At 43.7% G+C, this 25367-nt stretch overlaps 1 protein-coding gene across 1 annotated transcript in view; it reads right to left on the bottom strand.

Annotated features, from left to right (window-relative positions):
- LOC144695174 (granulocyte colony-stimulating factor receptor-like) overlaps positions 1-25367 on the bottom strand; it is a 100423-nt gene that overhangs the window by 4318 nt on the left and 70738 nt on the right. The window contains exons 8-10 of the mRNA XM_078566060.1: positions 12378-12460; positions 9954-10176; positions 597-785 (exon numbers count right to left, since the gene is read on the bottom strand). Coding sequence (XP_078422186.1) covers positions 597-785; positions 9954-10176; positions 12378-12460 — 495 coding nt within the window. The remainder of the gene's footprint in view (positions 1-596; positions 786-9953; positions 10177-12377; positions 12461-25367) is intronic.

Raw genomic sequence — 25367 nt, 5'->3', positions numbered from 1 at the left:
CTCCTGACATGCATCTAAGTTATAATCGGAGCCAAGGAAGTTATGCTAAACCTTATAAATCACTGGTTACATCTCAGCTGGAATATTGCATCCAATTCTGTGAAGCACACTTTGGGAAGGATGTGAAAGTCTTAGAGGGGGTGCAAAGTAGATTTACTAGAATGGCACCAGGGCTGGGGGAATTGAACCACAGTGATTGAAGATGCTGAGATTCTCACTTCAGCTAAGTAAATGTCAAGAGGTGGTGTAATAAAGATTCAACGCCTCATGGTTTTTGATAAAGCAGGTAGTGAGAAGCTGTTTCCATTAGCAGGAGGGACAGTAGCCAGATGGTGCAGATTTAAGATAATTGCGAAATAAAACAGGGGAGATGAGCAGAACAAGAGTTGTTGAGTGAGATGTTATGACCTGGAATGCACAGCCTGAACAAGAATTGGAGAAATAGTTGAAAAGGATAATATTTCAAGGGCTTTGGGGGCAGAAAAGGAGAGTGCTACAAATTGAAAACTCTTGCAAAGATGTGGACCAGGCCTGGTGGAATGAATGGCCTGCTTCAGTTCAGTTTGAGTCTATAATGAGAGATAATGATTTCTTACCTTGTAGAATGCGGCTGGTGCTGTCAGCTGAAACCTTCTTCCAGTTGATTTCACAAGAAAATGCTGTGGAAATGTCACACCATTCTATCACATAACCAATAACCTCAGTGCTCGGGGAAGTCCAATTCATTTGGAGACTGTGCTCAGTAATTGGAATAATTCTTAAGCTTGGAGGAAGAAGGGCAATGTCTGAAAAAAGAGAAAAAGCGAACAACCCACAATAGACATTAATAAGCAATAGACCAACTCGAATTATTAACTGCCTACTGCAAGAAATATGTTAGATTATAATTAGATTCCAGTTGTACAGATTGTGGATATTTAAAGTTAAAAGGTTCAGTTGAGAACTGTTTAATTTTACCTTTTAATGCCTAATGTCCTTTAGGGAAGAAATCTGCAGTTCTTACCTGGTCTGGCCTACATGTGACTCCAGACCCACAGCAATATGGTTGACTCTTGACTTCCCTCTGAAATGGCCTAGCAAGCCACTCAGTTCAAGGGCAGTTAGGGGCAGGCAACAAATGCTGGCCTTGCCAGTGACACCCACATCCCATGAAAGAATAAAATTGGAGTAGAGATTGGGTTTGATATTTACATTGACAGGTTTGGACAAAGAAAAGCTGTTCTCATTAGCTGATGGTACAAGATCGAGGGATTTAAGGTTTGAAGATTTAAGGTTTTTGTGCAAGTAATAAGAGCCTTGTAATGCAGCATGTGGTAATGACCTGGAACTTGCTGCTTAGGGGGTTGGTGGAAGTGGATACAATGAAAGATTTCAAAAGGAAACTGGATGGGAATTTGAATGAAATGAACTTGTAGGGCTATGGGGAATCCGGACTGACTGGATTGGTCTACAGAGAGTTAGTATGGGCTTATGGGCTGAATAGTCTCCTGCATGTAATGATTAGATGAGTCTGACACCATGATCAGTAGAGAGAGATTTTAACAATTTCTCTCTTCAACAAATCAAAGCAAAGCTCAAACATTGGGCTGGACTCACAGCAGGAAGTTTCTAGTATCTTGGAACCTTTCTGAAGCCATAATATCTTTCCAAAAGTGCTGAGTATTCTAACCAAGGACTTTTTTCAGTTTATAACAACTTATAAATACCATTTGGCTTGATATTCTATTACTTTTGTGATAAAACATCGAGCCTCTCCTTACCTGATCCAAACCTGTCATAATCTTGCACAGTTCTGGAAGATCTCTCCTCAATATCTCCTCTCCTCCAAGGAGAACAACTTTTCCAGCCTAGATTTGTAACATCCCCCAACCCTGGAACCATTCTGATAAATCTCCTCTTCACCTTCCCTAGGACCCTCAAATCCTTCCTAAAGTGTGATGATCAGAACTGAACACACTACTCTTGTCATGGTCAAACCAAAGCTAAAGAAAGGTTCAGCATAACTTCCCTGCTTTTGTTCATGAGGCCTGAATTGTGCAGCCCAAGCCCCAGAAGAAAAACAAATCAGTCAAAAACTGCAACCTGTGTCTAACCAGGATAACGCATGTGCAGCGGAAGCAACTAGAACAACTGGGAAATCTAACCAAATATCAGTTGACTGACCCGACTGGCTAAAGTCTAGACACTTATTCTCTGTATGGTCCTCTGCATTGTCACATATGCCTGATGTCAGACTAGTGTTCCCCATTCTCATGGGATAGGTTTTTATACTATTACCCATGCTCTAGTTATCACATTTTGCCAGGTTTTGCTTTATCAGATTGCAAAAACTCTTTCCTGAGCCTCCACCCAGGGTGAACAATTGCCCTGTATTTTACAGGATTGTCCCGGAACTTGTGTTCCTGCTGCAAGTTCCAGACAGCAGCGATAAGGGTGAGTGGGTGGGAACATGGCGAAGGGGGGTCGTTTCACCAGGCCCAGAGGAGTGGGGTGTCTGGCAGGCAGGGGTGTGGGGGGGTTGTGGCAGGCCTAGAGGAGCGGGGTGTCTGGCAGACCTGGAGAAGCGGCATGTCTGGCAGGCTGGGGTGCAGTAGTGGTGGGTCCAGCCAGCCTGGGTATGTGGGTTGAGGGGTCTGGCTGATTTCCCAAATGCTCAGTCCACCTGGTCACTGTTGGCAGCATCACACGACCAAGTGTCCCTTATTTGTTTCCATTGTTTGACCTGTCTCTACCTTTCACTTCAATGAATTCAATTGGCATAGCACAATAGCAGCACCAGTTTGTAGGCACAAGAGAACTCAAGTTCCCATGTGCCTGTGCAATTTCTGCAGCTACACTTTCCCTCTCCCTGCACCAATGCTCCTCAATGCTCTGCTCCTTGCTGTACATGCATACGGCTGCTGAGGATTAACTGTAGCTCTGGCCTGGCTTTTAAAATAATACTGCACAAATTTCAAGCTGTTTGGTCTGAATTATGTAATCACAAATGTAATCCTAGCTCCGTTTTCCAGGGATAATTAAACCTCTGCAGATGGCCTATATTCAAAGAGAGACAAGTATGCAAAGCATCCTATATGCTGCTCTAACCACTCTCCCACCCTCAATGATCAATGCTCATGCACCTTCAGCTCTGTCTGTCCCTGTGCACGCTTTAGAACTCTGACACCGAATCTAGATTGCCTCTTCCCATCCCTTCTGCCAAAAATATCACCTCACACTTATCTATGTTAAATTCTATTTGCCACCTGCCTGCCCATTTGCTAGCCTATATGTCATGTTGTAGACAATTTGTGTAATCCTCACAGTTTGCAACTCATCCAAGTTTTGGTATTAGGGGCAAATCTTGAAATTCTACTCTGTTTTCCAATATCAAAGTCATTTACATGTAGCAGAAAATGCAGCAGCTCTAGCTCTGACTACTGGGGAACACCTCAGTCTTAAAAATAACCAGTTACCATGCATGGCACTAAGATAAAAGCAAAATACTGTTGTTGCTGGAAATCTGAAACAAAAACAGAAAATGCTGGAAAAACTCAGCAGGTCTGACAGCATCTGTGGAGAGAAAGACAGAGTTAACGTTTCCAGTCTGTATGACTCTTCTTCAGAGCTCTGAAGAGTCATATGGACTTGAAACATTAACCATTCATGACACACTGTTTTCTGCTCTTAAGCCAATTTTATCCAGTTGCACGATAACCCTCAATTTTGTTAACCAGCCTTTTATGTGCCACTTTGTCAACTGCTTTCTTAAAATCCATATAAACAACATCCACTGCATTCCCTTCATCAACCTTCTCTGTAACTCCAACACAAAATTCAATTGGATTTGTTAACCACAATCTGCCTTTTACAAATCAAACAGTAAGAAGCGCAGGAGGGGACAGGAGACTACGCCTGAGTGAGGCGTAGACAGAGTGTGGAGTTGGGAATTTGGTTTATGTGGTAAGCTCTGGTGAGTTTTTCTAAAGCTTAAAAACCTTTTAGTAGTTGGTGAGTTTTTCGTTCCTCCAAGGGAATTGGAGTACAAGAATAAAGAAGTCCAGTTGCAATTGTACAGGGTATTGGTGAGGCCACAGCTAGAGTACTAAGGTCAAGGGTGTCTCAGAATGGCTACAGGACATTCTGAAGTGGGAGGGTGAACAGCCAGTGGTCGTGGTACACATTGGTACAAACAACATAGGTTAAAAAAAGGGATGAGGTCCTAAAAGCAGAATATAGGGAGTTAGGAAGTAAGGGAAAGTAGGGAGTTTAAAAAATAGGACCTCAGAGGTAGTGATCCCAGGATTACTACCAGTGCCATATGCTAGTCAAAGTAGAAATAGCAGGCTATATCGGATGAATATGTGGCTGAAGAGATGGTGTGAGGGGGAGGGTTTCAGATTCCTGGGGCATTGGGATCGGTTCTGGGGGAGGTGTGACTAGTACAAACTGGACGGATTACACCTGGGCAGGACTGGGACTGATGTCCTGGGGGGAACATTTGCTAGAGTGGTTGGGGAGGGTTTAAACTAAAATGTCAGGGGGATGGGAACCTATGCAAGGAGTCAGAGGAGGGAGAATCAAGGACAAGAACAAAAGATGGAAAGAGGAATAAGAAAATGATAGGCAGAGAAATCAAGGGCAAGAATCAAACAGAGTCTCAGTGAAAAATAGTGGGAATGGGACAAGTAATGTTAAAAAGACACGCCTTAAGGCTTTGTGCCTTAATGCGAGGAGCATTCGCAATAAAGTGGACGAATTAACCGTGCAAATAGATGTAAACAAGTATGATATAGTCGGGATTACGGAGACATGGCTGCAGGGTGACCAGGAATGGGAACTGAACATCCGGGGTATACAGTATTTAGGAAGGACAAACAAAAAGGAAAAAGTGGTGGAGTTGCATTGCTCATTAAAGAGGAAATTAACGCAATAGTGGGGAAAGATATTAGCTCCAACGATGTGGAATCTGTATGGGTAGAGCTGAGAAACACAAAGGGGCAAAAAATGTTAGTGGGGGTTGTATATAGACCCCCGAACTGCAGTGGTGATGTTGGAAATGGCATTAAACAGGAAATTAGAGATGTATGTAATAAAGGAACATCTGTAATTATGGGTGACTTTAATATGCATATAGATTGGGCAAATCAAATTAGTAACAATACCGTAGAGGAGGAATTCCTGGAGTGTATACAGGATGGTTTTCTGGACCAATAAGTTGAGGAACCAACTAGAGAACAGACCATCCTAGACTGTGTATTGTGTAATGAGAAAGGAATAATTGGCAATCTAGTTGTGCGAGGCCCCTTGGGGATGAGCGACCATAATATGATAGAATTCTTCAACAAGATGGAGAGTGACGTAGTTGATTCTGAGACTCAGGTCCTGAATTTTAATAAAGGAGACTACAATGGTATGAGGCGCAAGTTGGCTATGATGGATTGGGAAACGTTACTTAAAGGGATATCGGTGGATAGGCAACGGCAAACATTCAAAGAGCGCATGGTTGAACTGCACCAATTGTTTATTCCTGTCTGGCACAAAAGTAAAACAGGAAAGATGGCCAAACCATGGTTTACAAGGGAAGTTAGAGATAGTATTAGATCCAAGGAAGAAGCATACAAATTGGCCAGAAAAAAACCACAGACCTGAGGATTGGTAGCAGTTTGGAATTCAGTAAAGGAGGACCAAGGGATTGATTAAGAAGGAGAAAATAGAGTACAAGAGTAAGCTTGCGGGGAACATAAAAACTGACTGTAGAAGTTTCTATAGGTGTGCGAAGAGAAAAAGATTGGTGAAGACAAATTGGTAAGGGACCTACTTGTAAGGTAGGTCCCTTACAGTCAGAAACAGGGGAACTTATAATGGGGAACAAAGAAATGGCTGACCAACTAAATACATACTTTGGTCCTGTCTTCACAAAGGAGGACACAAATAGCATACCAGAAATGTTGGGGAACACAGGGTTTAGTGAGAGGGAGGAGCTGAAAGAAATCAGTATAAGTAGGGAAATGGTGTTGGGGAAATTGATGGGATTGAAGACCGATAAATCCCCAGGGTCTGATAATCTACATCCCAGAGTACTTAAGGAAGTGGCCCCAGAAACAGTGGATGCATTGGTGGTCATCTTCTGAGATTGTATAGATTCTGGAACAGTTCCTACAGATTGGAGGGTAGCTAATGTAACCCCACTATTTAAAAAGAGTCCATTATAAAAGATTTAATAGCTGAGCACTTGGACAACAATGGCAGAATCGGACAGAGTCAGCATGGATTTATGAAAGGGAAATCATGCTTGACAAATCTACTGCAATTTTTCGAGGATGCAACTAGTAGAGTTGATGAGGGGGAGCCAGTGGATGTGGTTTATTTGGACTTCCAGAAGGCTTTCGACAAAGTCTCACATAAGAGATTAGCGTGTAAAATTAAAGCGCATGGGATTGGGGGTAGTGTATTGAGATGGATAGAAAACTGCTTGGCAGACAGGAAACATAAACGGGTCTTTTTCCGAATGGCAGGCACTGACTAGTGGGGTGCCGCAGGGATCGGTGCTGGGACCCCAACTATTCACAATATATATTAATGATTTAGATGAGGGAATTAAATGTAATATCTCCAAATTTGCAGATGAAACAAAGCTGGGTGGGAGGGTGAGCTGTGAGGAGGATGCAGAGATGCTTCAGTGTGATTTGGACAAGCTGAGTGAGTGGGCAAATGCATGGCAGACGCAGTATAATGTGAATAAATGTGAGGTTATCCACTTTGGTGGCAAAAACAGGAAGGCAGATTATTATCAGAATGGCTATAAATTGAGAGAGGGGGATGTGCAACGAGACCTGGGTGTCCTCGTACACCAGTCGCTGAAGGTAAGCATGCAGGTGCAGCAGACAGTAAAGAAGGCAAATGGTATGTTGGCCTTCATAGCGAGAGGATTCAAGTACAGGAGCAGGGATGTCTTGCTGCAATTATACCGGGCCTTGGTGAGACCACACCTGGAATATTGTGTGCAGGTTTGGTCTCCTTATCTGAGGAAGGATGTTCTTGCTATAGAGGTAGTGCAGTGAAGGTTTAGCAGACTGACTCCTGGGATGGCGGGATTGACATAAGAGGAGAGACTGAGTCGGTTAGGATTATATTCGCTGGAGTTCAGAAGAATGAGGGGGATCTCATAGAAACCTATAAAATTCTAACAGGACTAGACAGGGTAGTTGCAGGAAGGATATTCCCGATGGTGAGGGAGTCCAGAACCAGGGGTCACAGTCTGAGGATACGGGATAGACCATTTAGGACTGAGATGAGGAGAAATTTCTTCACCCAGAGAACGGTGAGCCTGTGGAATTTGCTATCAGAGAAAGTAGTTGAGGCCAAAACATTGTAATTTTCAAGAAGGAGTTAGATATAGCTCTTGGGGCGAAAGGGATCAAAGGATAAGGGGAGAAAGTGGGAGTAGGCTGTTGAGTTGGGTGATCAGCCATGATCATAATGAATGGCAGAGCAGGCTCAAAGGGCCAAATGGCCATCTCCTCCTACTTTCCGTGTTTCTATGCACTGTGTGCAGTTTTGGTCTCCGCATTTAAGGAAGGATATGCTAGCCCTGGAGGCATATAGCAAAGGATTACTCAATTGGTCTCCGGGATGAGGGTATGGTTCTATGATGGGAGGCTGAATAAATTGGCCTTGTATTCTCTGGAGCTTAGAAGAACTAGAAGGGTTTAGAAGAGTTTAGGCCAATATAAAAGGAATCCCAAAGTCTCCTACAGGCATATAAATAGTAAAAGAGTGGTAAAAGAAGGAATGGGGCTGCTTTGGGATAAAAAGGGGATTTGTGCATGGAAGCAGGGAGCATAGCTGAGGTATTAAATTAATACTTTGCATCTGTCTTTATCAAGGAAGAAGATGCTACCCAGTCCATTGTGAAAGAGGAGGTAGTTCAGACACTTGATAGGTTTAAAATTGATTAGGATGTGATATTGGATAGACTGTCCATACTTCAAAGTGATAAGACACCAGGACCAGATGAGATGCATCCAAGGATACTGAGGGAAGTGAGAGTGGAAATTGCAGAGGCACTGGCCATAAGTTTTCAGTCTTCCTTAGATTCAGGGTTGCCAGAGGACTGGAAAATTGTAAACGTTATGCCCTTGTTCAAAAAAGGGTGTAAAGATAAGCTCAGAAACTACAGGCCAGTCAGTTTAACTTTGGTGAAGGAGAAGGTTCTAGAAATGATAATTTGGGACAAAATTAAGAGTCACATGGACAAATGTGGGTTAATTAAGGAAAGCCAATGTGGATTTCTTAACGGAAAATCATATTTAACGATCATGCTGGAGTTTTTTTTAAGGGGTATCGGAGAAGCTGATGAAGACAATGCTGTTGATGTGGTGTACGTTTTTTTGTTTATTATTTCATGTGATGTGGGCATCACTGCCAAGGCCAGCATTTGTTGCCCATCCCTAATTGCCCTTGAACTGCTTGCTGGGCCATTTCAGAGGGCAATTAAGAGTCAACCACATTGCTGTGAGTCTGGAGTCACATGTAGGTTCGACCAGGTCTGGATGGCAGATTTCCTTCCCTAAAGGACATTAGTGAACTAGATGGTTTTTTTACGACAATTGATGATAGTTGTCATGGTCACCAGTGCTGAGACTAGCTTTATATTCCAGATTTATTTATTGAAATTAAATTCCACAAGCTTTCATGGTGGGATTTGAATCAGTGACCCCCAGAGCATTATGGATTATCAGTCCAGAGGCAAAATCACGACACCACCATCTATCCCTAACATGGACTTCAAAAAGATTTTGACACAGTGCTACACAACAGACTTGTGAGATAAGTTAGCGCACATGGAATAAAAGGGACATGGATATGGAATTAACTGAACGACAGGACACAGAGTAGTGGTTAATGGATGATTTTCATGCTGGTGGAAGGTTTGTGTTGGCACTCTTGCTTAGTGTTGGCACTCTTGCTTTTCCTGATATATATTAATGACATTGACATTGGTGTACAGGGCACAATTTCAAAGTTTGTGGATGATACTAAACTTGAAAGCATTGTGAACTGTGAGGAGGATAGTGTAAAGGGACACAGACGAGTTGGTGGAATGGGTGAACAGGTGGCAGATGAAGTGCAATCTGGAGAAATTTGAAGTGATTCTTTTTGGTAGGAAGAACATGGAGAGACAATATAAAATAAAAGACACAATTCTGCAGGGGGTGCAGGAGCAGAGGGACCTGGGAGTATGTGCATAAATCATTGAAGGAATCAGCACAGGTTGAGAGAAGGCTAAATAAAGCATACAGTATCCTGGGCCTTATTAATAGGGGCATAGAGTACAAGAGTAAGGAGGTTATGTTGAAAGCATATGAGTTTGGGCACCACACTTTAGGGAGGATGTGAAGGCATTGGAGAAAGTGCAGAAAAAATCACTAGAATGGTTTCAGGGATGAAAAACTTTGGTTACGAGGATAGATTGGAGAAGTTGTGGCTGTTCTCCTGAGAGGAAAGAAGGTTGAGAGGAGGTTCAATGAAGGTGTTCAAAACCATGAGGGGTTTGGACAGAGTAGATAGGGAGAAACTGTTTCCATTTGTGAAAGAATCGAGAATGAGAGGGCACAGATTTAAAGTAATTAGTAAAAGAAGTGAAAGTGATCTAAGAAAAAAACTTTTTCATACAGTGCATGCTTCAGGTCTGGAATGCACTGCCTGAGAGTGTGGTGGAGGCAGGTTCAATTGAGGCTTTCAAAAGGCAATTAGACTGTTCATTGAAAAGGAACACCCTTGATATCGCCCCCTCTCTCACCCTCTTGCTCTCTCCATCTCTTTCTCCCTCTCCACTATTCTCTTTGCTAGGCCCAGGCTCTCTATTTTGTGGTGGCTGCTATTTTACTCGACTAGTCTGGAATCCAGATGCTGCAATGTATCTATTCCCTTGCTGATTGAGGTGCTGCAGGGTCCTGTATGAAACTTGCCTGTCTGATGCAGAGCCTTCACTGCCAGCTGTGCTGGAGGTGATTCCCCAGCACTGTTGTAAGCACGGACACAGATGTTGCCATCTCCTTTTGGCACTGAGATCCTGCAGCTCAGACTAGTTGTGTTGCACAAAGTGATCTCAGGATGATTGGTCTCAGGTTCAGGTCTGTGTGTCACCCTGTAGCCTCTGATCTTCCCATTCGCTTCTGAATCTTTCAGTTCCTGTTGAGATATCAAAAATGTATTCAAGACCTCAGTGGAGAAAGCAAAGTGACCTTGACCAAACCTGCCCAGCTAATTTGCATCTGTCCAACCTGCCACTGTTGTTTCTACATCAGCATCAGGCCTCAGTCGGGCAACCCATTCATGGAGTTGTTCAATCATAAGACAATACATAAGACTGTCTAATCCTGATACCATACTGAATGCATGGTTGCTAAATTTGTTAATGACATCAAGATAGGTAAGAAAGTAAGTTATGAGGAGGACATAAAGAGTCTGCAATTTAGATAAGTTAAACAATTGGGCATGAATTTGTCAGATGCAGTACAATGTAGGAAAAAGTGAACTTGTACACTTTGGAAGGAAGAAAAGAAAAGCAGGACATTATTTAAACATATATATAGAGAAGAATACAGAGGGACCTGGGTGTCCTGGTATATGAATCATAAAAATTTAGTATGCAGGTGCAGCAAACGATTAGGGAATGCTGTTGTTTATTGCTAGGGGAATGGAATATAAAAGTAGGGAGATTTGGCTACAGTTGTACAGGGCATTAGTGAGACCACACCTGGAGTATGTGTACAGTTTTGGTCTCCTTACTTAAGGAAGGATATATTTGCATTGGAAGCAGTTCAGAGAAGGTTCACTCAACTGGTTCCTGGGATGAAGGAGTTATCTTATAAAGAAAGGTTGGACAGGTTGGGCCTGTATCCATTGGAGTTTGGAAGAATGAGAGGTGATCTTATTGAAACAGATACAATCCTGAGGGGACTAACAGGGTGGATGCTGAAAGGATGTTTTAGAGTGGCTGGAACTAGGGGACATAATTTAAAAATACAGGGTCTCAAGATGGAGATGAGGAGATATTTTTCCTCTAAGGGTTGCTAATGCGTGGAATTCTCTTCCCCAGAGTGTGATGGAGGCTAGGTCATTGAATAGTTTTAAGGTTTCAGTCCCTTCACCCTAGTCATTTATATAGATTATAAATCATTGATGCCCCAGCACTGAACCCCGGGGCACTTCACTAGTTACCTCTTGCCAACCTAAAAAAACCCATTTCCCTTACTCTCTGCTTCCTGTCAGCTAACTAATCCTCTCTGCATGATACCACAGGCTCCTATTTTGTGTAGTAAGCTTTGATGTGGCACCTAAAATGCCCTCTGGAAGTCCAAGTACACCACATCTACAAGTTCCCCTTTATCCATGTTACTTATTACTTTCTCAAAGAACTTTAATAAATTAGTCAAAAATAAATTAGTCAAACATGAGTTCCCTTTCACAAAACCATGTTGACTGATTGCATTCTGATTTTCCAAGTGTTCTGCCATAACCTCCTCCATAATGGATTCTCACAATTTCCCTATTCCCCTAGATGTTAAACTAACTGGCCCATAGTTTCCTGCTTTCTGTCTTCTGATTTACATTCACTACTTTCCAATCTGATGGGACCTTTCCAGAATCCAGGGAATTTTGAAAAATTACAACCAATGCATCAACGATTTCAGCAGCTATTTAGTTTAACTTCACTTAACTGGACTAGCCACATAAATACTGTGACTACAAGAGCAGGTCAGAGGCTGGCAATTCTGTGGAGAGTAACTCACTTCCTGATTCCTCAAAGCCTGTCTACTATCTTTAAGGCATGTGGCAGGAGTGAGATGGAATACTCTCTACTTGGCTGGATGAGTGCAGCTCCAACAACACTCAAGAAGCTCGACAACATCTCGCACAAAGATGCCTGCTTGATTGGCACCCCATCCAGTTTCTTAAATATTCACTCCCTCCACCACTGATGCACTGTGTACTATGTAAAAAATGCACTGCAATAACTTGCCATGTGTCATTTCGCAGTATCTTGTAAATCCACAATCTCTACCACCTAGAACAAGGGGAGCAGATGCTTTGGAACACCTTTACCAGCAAGTTAACTACATCGCCGTTCCTTCACTGTCTCTAGATCCAAATCCTGGAACTCCCTTCCTAATAGCACTGTGGGTCTACCTACACCACATGGACTGCAGCGGTTCAAGAAGGCAGCTCACCACCACCTTCTCAAGGGCAATTAGGGATGGGCAACAAATGCTGGCACTGCCAGGTTAGTTACACAGGAATGAATTTTAAAAATATAACTTTGGTCCCTACAAACCACACAGACCCTACAGCTGCAAAACATGAATAAACTATCTCACAAATATACTCACCTTCCAAAAAAGCCGAATGTACATATTTTCATCTTGAGCAGAATCTTCAATGTGCCACCAGACATCAGGGAACCCCACAGGAGCTGCAACAGAAGAAAGGGAGTTTAATGAGAGTTTAATGAACATCCCCACCCCCTTTCCGATCCCCTTTTTTTCCAATAATTTATATAGATTTTTCTTTTCCCACCTATTTCCATTATTTTTAAATATATTTCCAGCCATTGTTTTATCTCTACCTTTTAGCCTATTTCAATCCCTTCCCCCCACCCCACCCCCACTAGGGCTATCTGTACCTTGCTCGTCCTGCTTTCTACCCTTAATGTCACCTATTAGCACATTCCTTAGATAATATCACCACCTTCAACAACTCTTTGTCCTTTTGTCTATGACATCTCTTGGCAATCTCCACCTATCACTGGCCCTCTATCCAGCTCTACCTGTCCCATACCCCCTTAAACCAGCTTATATTTCACCTATTTTCTATTTTTCCTTAGTTCTGTTGAAGAGTCATACGGACTTGAAACGTTAACTGTGTTCCTCTCTGCAGATGCTGTCAGACCTGCTGAGTTTTTCCAGCTATTTTTATTTTTGTAATGAGAGTTCTACTGTGTAGTTAATCTGTGCTGTACCTACTCTGGGATTTTTTGATGGGAACATGTAAAGAGAGATTTACTCTGTATCTAACCCCGTGCTGTATCTGTCCTGCGAGTGTTTGATGGGGACAGTGTAGAGGGAGCTTTACTCTGTATCTAACTCTGTGCTGTACTGTCCTGGAAGTGTTTGATGGGGACAGTGTAAAGGGAGCTTTACTCTGTATCTAACCCCGTGCTGTACCTGTCCTGGGAGTGTTTGATGGGGACAGTGTAGATGGAGCTTTACTCTGTATCTAACCCCGTGCTGTACCTGTCCTGGGAGTGTTTGATGGGGACAGTGTAGAGGGAGCTTTACTCTGCATCTATCCCCATGCTGTACCTGTCCTGGGAGTGTTTGATGGGGACAGTATAGAGGGAGCTTTACTCTGTATCTAACCCCGTGCTGTACCTGTCCTGGGAGTGTTTGATGGGGACAGTGTAGAGGGAGCTTTACTCTGTATCTAACCTATGATGTAGCAGCACTGAGCATGTTTCATGGCACACTCTCAGATTCTAAAATAGTGCAGCACTGAAGGAGACCATTTGGTGCATTGACTGCTACTTGTAAACAATCCAGTTTATCCCACTCCCCAATTCTTTTCCTTTTTACTTGCATTTTTTTCTCCCTCATTTATCCAATTTCTTTTTGAAAGTTACTACTGTCTTTATCACCCTATAAGGAAATGTATCACAATCTGAACTACTTGATGCATAAAAAAGCTTCTCCATAGATGATCAAACATGTTAAATGATGTCCTCTGATTATTGACCTTACATCCACTGGAAATGGTTTCTATTTATTTACTCTATGAAGTGGTTCATGATTTTATACAGCTCCATCCCCTTACCCTGCTCTGTTCTCAAGAGGACAGCCCCAATTTTTCCAATCTATCCATGTAACTGTCATCCCTCATCTCTGGAACTATTCTAGTAAATCGTTTCAGTAATGTATTCAAATCCTTCATAAACTGTAGTGCCTAAAATTGGAAACATTTTCGCATTATCTCAGTATAGAATAACTTCCTGCATTTTGTACTCGATTACTCAATTTATGCTCTGTCATCCTATGTTTAACTATACAGCCTAATAATTTCATGGCAACAGATCTTAGGCTGACTGGGCTATAATTCCCTGGTCTCCCTCTGTCACCATTCTTATGTGACGGAGTGACATGCCCAATTTTCACAGGATTACATTGGATGTCCATGTCCATGTTATGTTTATGCTTCCTCCCACCTTTTCTCAATCTAAATCTACCATTGTAACCCTCCATTCCCTTCTCCCTCATCTGCTTGTCTAGCATCCCCTTAAATGCATCTGAACTATTCATTTCAACCACATTCTCACCACTCTCTGTGTAAAGAAGTTTCTTCTGTATTCCTTATTGGATTTCTTGGTGATTATCTTACATTGATGGCCTCTAGTCCTGCTCTTCCCCACAAGAGGAAACATTCTCTCTGTATCCACTCCATCAAAACCTTTCAGAATGAGGTCATCCCTCAGCATCCTTTCTTCACAAGATACAACTTGTCAATCCCTTCCTGATGTGTATACCGAGGCATTTCTGGTATCATCCTTGTAAATCTTCCCTTTATAATATGGTGACCAGAACTGCAAGAAGTACTCTGAATGTGACCTAACGAAGGTTCAATACAGATCCCCTAACTTCTCTACTTTTCAATTCTATCTCTAGAAATAAAAACTAGTGCTTGCTAGTTTTATGGCCCTGTCAGCCTGTGGGGCAACTTTTAGTGATTGATGTATTTGTACTCTGCCATCCCTCTGTTTCTCTACCCCCACATAGAGTCACACCTTCCAAGTAATAAGAGACCTCCCTATTTTTCCCACCAAACTGTACTACCTCACATTTATCTGTTTTGAACTTCATTTGCCAATTATTTGTCCACTCTGTCCATCTATTAATGTTCTCCTGTAACTTGTTACAATCCTGCTCAGTATTGACCATCCTCCAATTCAATGTCATCCGCAAATTTAGAAATTGCATTTTTCATTCCAAAGTTCAAATGGTTAAAGTAAATTGTGAATGGCAGTGATCCAAGCACTGATCCTTGTGGAACACCAATTCCCACCTTCTGCCATTCTGAATAACGACCCTTTACTCCCACTCTCTGCTTCCTGTATTGAAGCCAGCTAGCAATCTATTCTGTCACTTGTCCCCTGACACTACATTCTGTGACCTTATTCATTAGTTGATTATGGGGCATTTTATCAAAGACCTTTTGAAAATCCAGATAAATTACATCTACAACATTACTATTGTCAACTCTCTCAGTAACCTCAAAAATTCAATAAGGTTTGTCAAGAAAGATTTTCTCTTTGAAATCCATGCTGACTATTCATTATCATATTTCTCATTTCTAGATGTTCTATTCTCTCCTTTTGTCCAGATTCCATTACTCTTCCTACCACAGATGTTAAGCTGACTGGTCGACCCCTTTTTTAAATATAGGAATTACATCAGCTATCGACCAGTCCTCTCGCAGTACACTTTTTTCTAATGGATTATTAAATGTGAGTAGTAATGCCTCTGCTATTTCTTCCCTAGTTTCATTTAAAATAGAGGATGCTTTATGCTCTTTAAGTTTGTCCAGCTTATTCAGTACATACCCTTTTTTATTTCAGATGCACTTATTGCCCTTCTCATCATACAATAACATATCTAGCTGTTCTATCTCCCTGTAAACACCGGCGCTAATAACTATTTCTTCCACCTCTCTGTCACTACCTGTGTTAATTTCCTATCTATGGCTTAATGGTCCTATTTCCACACGGTCCTTCTTTTTAGTGATGTGCCTATAAAATATTTCATTGTTAGCTTTTGTGTTCTGAACTGAAGGAACGTTCCTGAATCGAGAGGACTTTGGAAGATTATATTTTGGATATCTGCAATGTTCCAACTCTTTAAAACCATTGGCTGAAAACTACCTGCTCCTGGGGATTTGCCATGAGTGCCATTATTTTCTGTATTACTGTAATTTTGATGAAGTTAATGTTGAGAGTTCATGTCCCTGATTCAATGTTTGTTTCCTTGGGATGTCTGACATCCTGTTCCTCAGTTGTAAATGCTGATGAAAAATAATCATTCAAAATGTTCATCATTTCCTTATTTTCACTGACAATATCACATTTAGCGGTTAAGGGGCCCACATTTCTCCTGACTATCCTTTTTTTTCAAAAAATGACCATAAAATGACTATTCTGTTGATTTTGATATCAGTTGCAAGTTTCTTTCCAGACCCCCGTTGCTGAACTTTGTAGCTCTCCCAGTTGCCAGGATCTGTATTAAATTTTGCATTTTTGTATGTTTTTTTTCCCTTTTAGTTTTATGCTGTCGCTTACCTCTTTAGTTGCCCAGGGATGTTCCTATTTGGCAACAGGTTTCTGGTTCAGTACATTAACTTGTTTTTCGAACACTTCCCACTGACTTTCTGTTGTTTTATTCATTAACCAATTTCCAAGTTTTGAGCCATAGAGCTGGATTTAATGGCCGAGGACGTGGCCCTGTCCACTGGTCAAAGAGTTGGCAGCAACCCAGCCACAACCATACCTGGGACCCCACAATAGGATTTAATCCCAATCAGGCACATAGCTGCCCGCCATTGGGTTTCCTGGGCAAAGATCCCGCCTCCAAGATATGCCAGCCAATCAGAAGCAGGCGGCTATTCTGTACCAGCAGCGCCACTGGGAGTGTGGGCCACAGCTGGTAGTGCAGAGGGCCTGGAAAAGGCAACAGCCATAGAGGCCCCAGAACATGGGTGGCCTTGCCAGGGCCAGTGGGACAGGTCCAAGCAAGGTGGGTGAGATGCGTCAGTTTGGATGGTAGGGGGTTACTCCCGCAGTTCTGCCCTCCATTAGGTGCAGAATGACCAAGCAGAAGGCCCACCCAGGCCTCCCAGCCAGTGATAGAATACCAGTAGCGATGGATAAAGTCTGTATGTGGAACCTTAATTGGCCCAGACTTAATCAGTGGAAGTCAGGAAACAACAGGCACACCCTCCCACCCTGATCATAAAAGGAAACCATTCAGTCCAACATTCCCTAGAGTAATCCAGTCAGACCCATTGTCCCGTTCTATCCCATAGCAATTCAAGTGCCCATCCAATTTCCTTTTGAAATCATTCAGTGTCTCTGCCTCCACCACCCTCGTGGGCAGCGAGTTCCAGGACATTACAACTTCCTACATAAAAATATATTTCCTCACATCCCTCCTGCGGACCTTGCCCAAATCTTTAAATCTGCGACCACTAATCATTGTACCATCAGCTAACGGAAACATTTTTTTCCATGTCAACTTTATCCAAACCTGTCATAATATTGTACACCCCATTCAAATCTTGCCTCAATTCCCTTTTATCCAAGGAGAAAAATCCAAGTTGCTCCAACTTAATTTGTAGCTAAATCTCTCATTCCCCAACCGTGGAACCATTCTGGTAAATCTCCTCTGCACCCTCTCAAGGACCCTCACATCCTTCCTAAAGTGTGGTGACCAGAACTGAATGCAATACTCTAGTTGGGGCCTAACCAGAGCTTTTTAAAAAGTTCAGCATAATTTCCCTGCTTTTGTACTTAACAGGCCAGATTTTCAATAATGAGGTGGAAGCTCAAGTCAGGAGATTTCCCAACTCAGCAGGCCCGCCTCGGTGGACCCAATTTTTGCTCTGGAGAGATGGGGTGGCGTGGCATGCCTCCCTGGAGGCAGATTGGACGCAGCCACAGTGGTGGCCAAGTGTTGAGGCGGGGTATTTAAAAGGCCAGCCTCGGTTCCCTGGGACGGCATCCCATCGTTTGCTTACATTTTAGGCCTTCTAGCACTCACGCCTCATGCTCCTGGTAACATCCTCGTAAATCTCCTCTGTGCCCTCTCTAATACAATTACATCCTTTAGTGAGGTGACCAGAACTGCACACAATGCTCAAGTTGTGGCCTAACTAATGTTTTATACAGTTCCAGCATAACCTCCCTGCTCTTATATTCTATGCCTCAGCTAATAAAGGAAATGATTCCATTTGCCTTCTTAACCACCTTATCAGCATCTCCTGCTACCTTCAGGGATCCATAGATATTCACTCCAAGGTCTCTCACTTCCTCTACACCTCTCAGTACCTCCCATTTATTTTATAATCCTTTTCCTTGTGAACCTCCCCAAATGCATCACCTCACACTTCTCTGGGTTGAATTCCGTTTGCCACTTTTCTGCCCACCTGACCACTCCATTGACCTCTTCCTGCCGTCTACAGCTATCCTCCTCGCTACCTACTGCATGGTCAATTCTTTGTGTGGTCTGCAAACTTCTTGATCATTCCTCCTACATTTACATGCAAATCATTGATATAAATCACAAAAAGCAGGAGACCGAGTACTGAGCCCTGTGGAACCCCACTGGAAACAGCCGTCCAGTCTCAAAAACACCCGTCAACAATTACCCTTTGTTTCCTGCCACTGAGCTAATTTTGTATCCATCCTGCTACATTCCCCTGGATCCTTTTTGTTTTTTTAACCAGTCTGCCACGTGGGACTTGTCAAAAACCTCGCTAGAATCCATGTAGACTACATCAACTGTACTACCCTCATCAATCTTCCTTGTTACTGCCTCAAAAAATTTAATCAAACTAGTGTTACAACCGGGATGGGAAGAGTGCGCGTATGATCCAGCCCCACTACTCCGCAGGCCATATTCATTTAAAAGTTTAATTTTCTCACCAAAATGGACAATTGTCTATTTCCCCTACTGGTGCCCAGAATAAAAGGTATCATTCAAAAAATTCAGAATGATTGTTTATTATAAAACAAAACTTCTTTTTAACAAGTTGCAAGTACTGGTTAGCAGACAGTTGTATTTGGGGAATAAAACTAAAGAATTCCCCCAGCACACACACAGGCAAACAAAGGACTAACAAACAGAATCTCTCTGCAGAGATTGGCTTTAGAGGGTGGGTATTATAAAATAAAGGATAAAGTCCACAAGCGGCAGGGCAGGTAGTGAGAGCTGTTTCTAAAGCATACAGTATTCTCGGCTTCATTAATAGGGGCATAGAGTATAAAGGCAGGGAGATTATGCTGAACTTATGTAAGACACTGGTTAGACCTCAGCTGGAATATTGTGTACAATTCCGGGCACCACACTATAGGAAGGATGTGAACACGTTGAAGACAGTGCCGAAGACGTTTACATCGTTCCAGCGATCAGAAACTTCAATTATGAGGAAAGATTGGAGAAGTTGGGACTGTTTTTCTTGGAGAGGACAAGGCTAAGAGGAGACTTCACAGGAGTCTTCAAATTCATGAGGGGTCTAGACAGAGTAGATAGGGAGAAACTGTTCCTACTTGTAAACGGATTGAGAACCAGAAGGCACAGTTTTAAAGTGTTTTGCAAAAGAAGCAAATGTGAGGTGAGAAAAAACTTTTTCATACAGCGAGTAGTTGGGGTTTGGAATGCACTACCTGGAAGTGTGGAGGAGGCAGGTTTGATTGAGGCATTCAAGAGGGCATTGGATGATTATTTAAATAGAAACAATGTTCAGGGTTACAGGGAAAATGCAGGAGATTGGTACTAAGTTAAAATGCTCAGAGAGCTGGTGCAAACATGATGGGCCGAGTGGCCTCCTTCTGCATCGTAACCATTCTGTGGATCTCAATGCTGTTGGCCTGGAGTTCCCTTGTGTGAAGACAGGCTGCTGGTCCCAGTGGACGTCTGAAAATTCTCACCGAATGCAGACTCATCACACTTAGATGGAGGCTCTCTGGTTGCAGGTTGATAGCCACACTCAATTTAGGCAAGGTAGAGAGAGAGATGGAGCCAGTTAGGGTAGCCTTCCTTCCCAGCTTGTTCCTCAACAAGAATGCCTTTGAAACCAGCAGGTTCACAGCTTTTTTCTCTCTCCCATGTGATTTCCAGCAAGTTACCAACCTTTGCCTTTCCAATCTTTTTCCCCGTAAATTAAAGTGATCGCTGTTCAAAACAAACAACCGGATCTTCCTCAAGTACCAGAAAGGCCAGCTGATTTCTTGGAAGAGGCCAGCTTGTTGAAAGTTCCAAGGTGAACCTTTTTAAAAAAAAATTCCTAGGATAGCATCCAAAAGCCATGTCCTTCTATTTTGTAAACAAAACATTCAGTCTTGAGGGATATGGTTCTAACATTTGTCGGACACAACCTTCCCTTAACAAATCCATGCTGACTGTCCATGATTAATCCATGCCTTTCTAAGTGACAGCTTATCCTCAGAATTGATTCCAATAATTATGCTGACCACTGAGGTCAGACTGACTGGCTATTCAGTCTATCCCTTGCTCCCTTTTTACTTAGTGGTACAGAGGGATCTGGGTGTGCTAGAACATGGATCACATGAAGTTAGTCTGCAAATGCAGCAATTAGGAAGGCAAATGGAATGTTGTTGTTTATTGCGAGGAGAATGGAATATAAAAGTAGGGATAAAAATACCTGGAAAAACTCAGCAGGCCTGACAGCATCTGCGGAGAGGAATACAGTTAATATTTCGAGTCCGTATGACTCTTCAACAGAAGTGTTGAAGAGTCCTATGGACTCGAAACGTTAACTGTATTATTCCGCAGATGCTGTGAGACTTGCTGAGTTTTTCCAGGTATTTTTATTTTTGTTTTTGTTTTGGATTTCCAGCATCCGCAGTTTTTTGCTTTTATAAAAGTAGGGATGTTTTACTGCATCTGCACAAGGCCTTGGTGAGGCCACACCTAGAGTACTGTGTACAGTTTTCATTCGTAGGAGAAACTTAATTTGGTGTGAGGCCAAAAATGAGTTTCCCAATGTTAGGATGAACTTTACGAATTCTGTTCTCAGGATGAAAAAGGCAGGTTAAAGATGGGTTGAGCTTCTGATGAACAATGTTGGGAAGCCCTTTTGCATGTATTAGCATGTCATGCATGCTCATTAAAGGGCCACCTTATCAAAAATTAAGTTCCCTGTCCAAATTAGGTCAGAAATTAAAACATTCACATTCACGTTTACAAATGTATATAAGTGGCGTACACCTGCTGAGCTTGACTTCTTTCACAACTTTGAGGAGAGTAGATGCTGCTTCAGGTTTCTTGTGGACCACTCACAACTTGACTCATATCAGGGGCTGGTAGGACAAGCTGTGTGAAGGCTGGACAAGGCAGGCAGGCAGGCAAAGGGGGGTGGAGCAAAGGGGGAGGCTGTCCGGGGAAGGAAGAGACTGTCCAGGGCGGGAAGGGAGGCATAGAGATAATGTGAGGGTGCAGCAACGTGGGATGGAGGGAAAACCCTTGATTGTTGGTCTGGGGTTCCTGTGGCTGGCTGGGTTTCCAGGCAAGGATGGTGGGAGAGAAATGGTCCGAGAGGGTGGAGTTGGTACTGTCCACAATTGGCTTCTGGGGGTTGAACTGAGGGTATTGGTCAGCGGAGGGAACAGTCACAGTGAGATGATGGAGTGGGATGCGGTAGGGTGGCAGGTCAGGGTGATATTTGGGTAGCTGAAGATTTCATGGGAATGGGGGAAGGGCCACGGAAGCAGACGAAACAGGTGGCTTGGATAACGGGGTGGGTCAGGGTCAGAGTGGAAATAGTGACGGTCATGGGTGTAGGCTCAGAGGGGAGGGAAGGCATGTGGAGGGTGATGGTAATAGGTGCAGGGGAGGGAAGGCATGTGGAGGGTGATAGTAATAGGTATAAGGGTATTGGTGGGGCAGTTTAATGGTGACAGAGGGGAGTGGAATGGTTATATTGGGTGTGTCATGGGTGATGGGGGGAAGTTGTTGGTTGAGGGGATGAGTGGAGATTGGTGGAGCGAATCTCAAAGGTAACACGCACTGTCTTTTGATTCTCAACAATGCAACACAGTCGATGTAAAACTGTGATACCTCAAAGTGTGATGAGGGTATTTTTGGGTCGGCCAAGTTCAAGTTGAGCACAATCATGAAGCAACTTGATGAGAACCGTGCTCAATTGTGTTCTTTTCTCCATGGTGAATCCCACAAGGCAGCAGCTTTGCTCCCTGATGCATGGGTCTCATTACATTGAGATCCCAGCAAGGTCAGGAGCTGCTGTTCATTCTGTGCAGTTTGCCATCTCCTGGTCATTCAATGCAATTTGCCAAATGCTGTCAGAGTCAGGGGTAAAGGGTGGGAGGGAGATGGATGCCTCCAAGGGGCATGGCTGGTAGATGCTCCAACCTCCAGGGTCATGACTGACAAGGATTCATGTGGTAAGTCTTTCTACGCTGCCAAGGCAATGGTCTCTCTATAGAGTTTCGAGGGTAATGGAGGCAAGCTGAATAATGTTAGGGGGAGAGATCTCGCACATGGCTCTTATCACCCTGGTCAAGAAGCAATGTCTCCATGCACAGTCATGTATGAATGGTAGGAACACTCATCTCTGTTCCTCCAGGATATCCTTCACCTGGAAGGAATGGTATGGGGATGCCATGTCTGGACGGAAGCCAAGCACAGGTCTTAGCACTGGCCTGGTGGCTCTGAGGTGGAGGCAAATCTGAATAGAATATGCTCACTAGATTGACTACTACAATTCATTCGGAGATCCACTGAGGCCTGGATCATGCAGGCTCCAGGCAACCTTGCCTTTCTACCGGCTCTCAACTATATGAGGAGGAGGGGGGACAGGCACAGGTTGGCACAGGCCAGGAGGAGTAACGGCCTGAACAGGAAGACACAGCGGAGCCTCAAGAGGTTAAGGATGCTGGCGACCAGGTGCCAGTGCGACCTCGAGTACTGGCCCGACCATGGGTATATCTTAGGTGGTGCAGCTATCTACAGATGAGTGAAAGACAATGACAGGGATGCATTAGAAGGTTCTGGAATGTAGTTGCACACACCTGCCAGCTTGTCCACAATGACCTGCGGCTGCAAGGACTTGGAGACAATCCTATGCCAGTGGCATTAAAGGTTACCGCTGCCCTAAACTTCGAGGGCTCCACTGGGGACCTGTGCAGCACCTCCCAGTCAGCAACACACAAGTGCATTTGGAAGGTTGCAGATGCCCTATTCAGGAGAGTGCATCAATTTGTCCAATTCCACCTGGATCCCAAAACACTGTTGGGTTTTGCAGCAATCTCAGGTACCCACAAGTATAAGGAGCTATTGACTGCATACGTGTGGCCTTCAGAGCTCCCTGGCAACAGCTAGTCACATTCATCAATAGGAAAGATTTCAACTCTTTGAATGAACAGCTGATATATGATCACAGAAGGCAAATGCTGCATGTTTATGCTCGGTTCCCAGGAACCTCTCATGACTCAATCCAAGGTGCCAGAGGTCTTTTAGGGGCATCAGCTATTTTAGGGCTGGCTCCTTGGGGGCAAGGGATACACCCCAAAAGACCTAGCTGATGCCACCAGTTCGCCATCCATAGAGTGCTGCTGAGGAGAGGTATAATACCGCACATGCCTCCACACGCGATTGGGCGGACGATAGTCTTCCTGAATATGAGATTCAGATGTTTGGACTGCTCAGATGGGGCTCTCCAATACTTACCACAGAGTGTCCTGGATCATTGTTGTCTGCAGCACCCTGCACAACTTCGCCCTGCAAAGGGGGGGAATGTCTTGGCTGGGGGAGACATGAAGGACTGAGATGTCTCCTCTGACGATGAGAATGGTGAAGGGAATGGTGCTGTTGAGGGCCAGGATGTTGCTGAGCCACATGCAGAGGCCATTGCAAGGGTATGACGTGGCAGACAGGCCCGAAACAATTTGATAGCTAACAGATTCCAGACAGGGTAAGCTGCCGAGATATTTCCTTTAATATCTGGTTTTCTATCATCTGCTGGCTGGAAGACCCCAGCTCCTTTTTGGTTTCAGATTTTATACTTTGCTCTAGTGTACCTTGATTTATGATTGATGAATTAAATTGTACCAGTTACCATCTGCTCTGCTGGGGGTTTGATCCTTTGCATGCACCAAACTGTGCTGACGTACAGGGCCCTGGCACTAAATGCGCGCATTAGGACCTGCAAAACACTTTGTTCCCTTGTGATCTTGGGCACCCGTAAGTAAAATTGAGATCTTTCCCACGTCCTCACAAAGTCCATGTGCATGGCAACTTGGAAGCAATATCAAATTTTACCTTGGCAAGGTTGCAGTTATGTCACCCTTTCCCCTGTGGGGGCAGACCTGGCAGACATCTTTCAGATGGAACCAGACAGATGGGTCCACAGGGAAAAGTAGCATGAGAGACCATTTGGCCCCTCGAGATCACTCCTCCACAGATTGACCAGGGAATATCGTGTTCCTGTCCCCTGATCGCTATTAACCTGTAGTAAACCCATATTCTTTGACATCTTTATCTTGCCAAAAGGTTTTGAGGCTACTTTTGAGTCCACTCACTGAGAGTGCCTCACCTGCACTGTGCCTTGCTGAGTAGCAAGCATTCTGGGCTCCTACAAGTCTCAATCCTAGATGGCCTTAGCATTAGCGTGAGACTGTGATCCATCATTCTGGACCACACAGTCAAGGTAAACGTCTTTCCTGCATGGACCCTGTAGAGCCCTGTTAGAGCTGCTGATGGTTCACATGGATAGCCTCACAGTCCTCGGTACGGTCCAGCACACAGGCCCATTCTACTCTCTCTCTCACCTCATGGACTAAGATCCCAGTCCTGAGATCTGATGCACTTTAGTTGCAACTCTTTATACAAACTCTACTGCAACCCTTGATAAGGAGGCAAATAGGCAACACAAATCTCCATGTGCGGTCTGACAAAGACTTCAGTCAACTGCACACACATCTCTTTAATCCCTCTTTCAGTCAAGGCTAACATGCCCGTTGCCTCCTTACTTGCAACCTTCACCTACATGTTAGCTCAAAAAGACAAATAACCAAGGCCATTAATGATTGGACATGCCCACGACAGCTTTCTGCTGACATGTAGGGCAGCCTCTGGCTTTCTACTACTACTAAGTGCAGAGCTTCACTCTTCCAAGCCTGAAATTGCACCTACAGTGTTCCTTGCCACTCACAAAACGTGTTTAACTCCCCTGAGTACTCCTCGTATCCACCCACATCTCACATCGGGGCAACAGAAGCAGGAGATGCAATGACTTCGCTGAACACATTCTCAGATCTCAGAACATGGTGAGCTGCAAGTAATGGCTTGTATGATGTTTGCCCAGGTTGCACACTCAAAATGATAGCTGGTGCTTAATTATGGGATTATTGAGTAATGACGATGTTGATAACGTGAGAGAACTGAATGCATAGGAGTTTATTATCAGACTCTGATGGGGGCCCACATTCTAGACCCTTAAATGCCTGCGACCATTGAAGCAACTAGCAGCAAGATGGAATCCAGGGGCGGGATTTTCAGGTCAGCGTCTGTACACGTGCCCAA

Source organism: Cetorhinus maximus, chromosome 21 (genome assembly GCF_964194155.1).
Source record: "Cetorhinus maximus chromosome 21, sCetMax3.hap1.1, whole genome shotgun sequence".
In the NCBI taxonomy this organism is placed as follows: Eukaryota; Metazoa; Chordata; class Chondrichthyes; order Lamniformes; family Cetorhinidae; genus Cetorhinus; species Cetorhinus maximus.
Note: the sequence above shows the minus strand (reverse complement) of the source record. Positions and strands in the feature narration are given on the sequence as shown.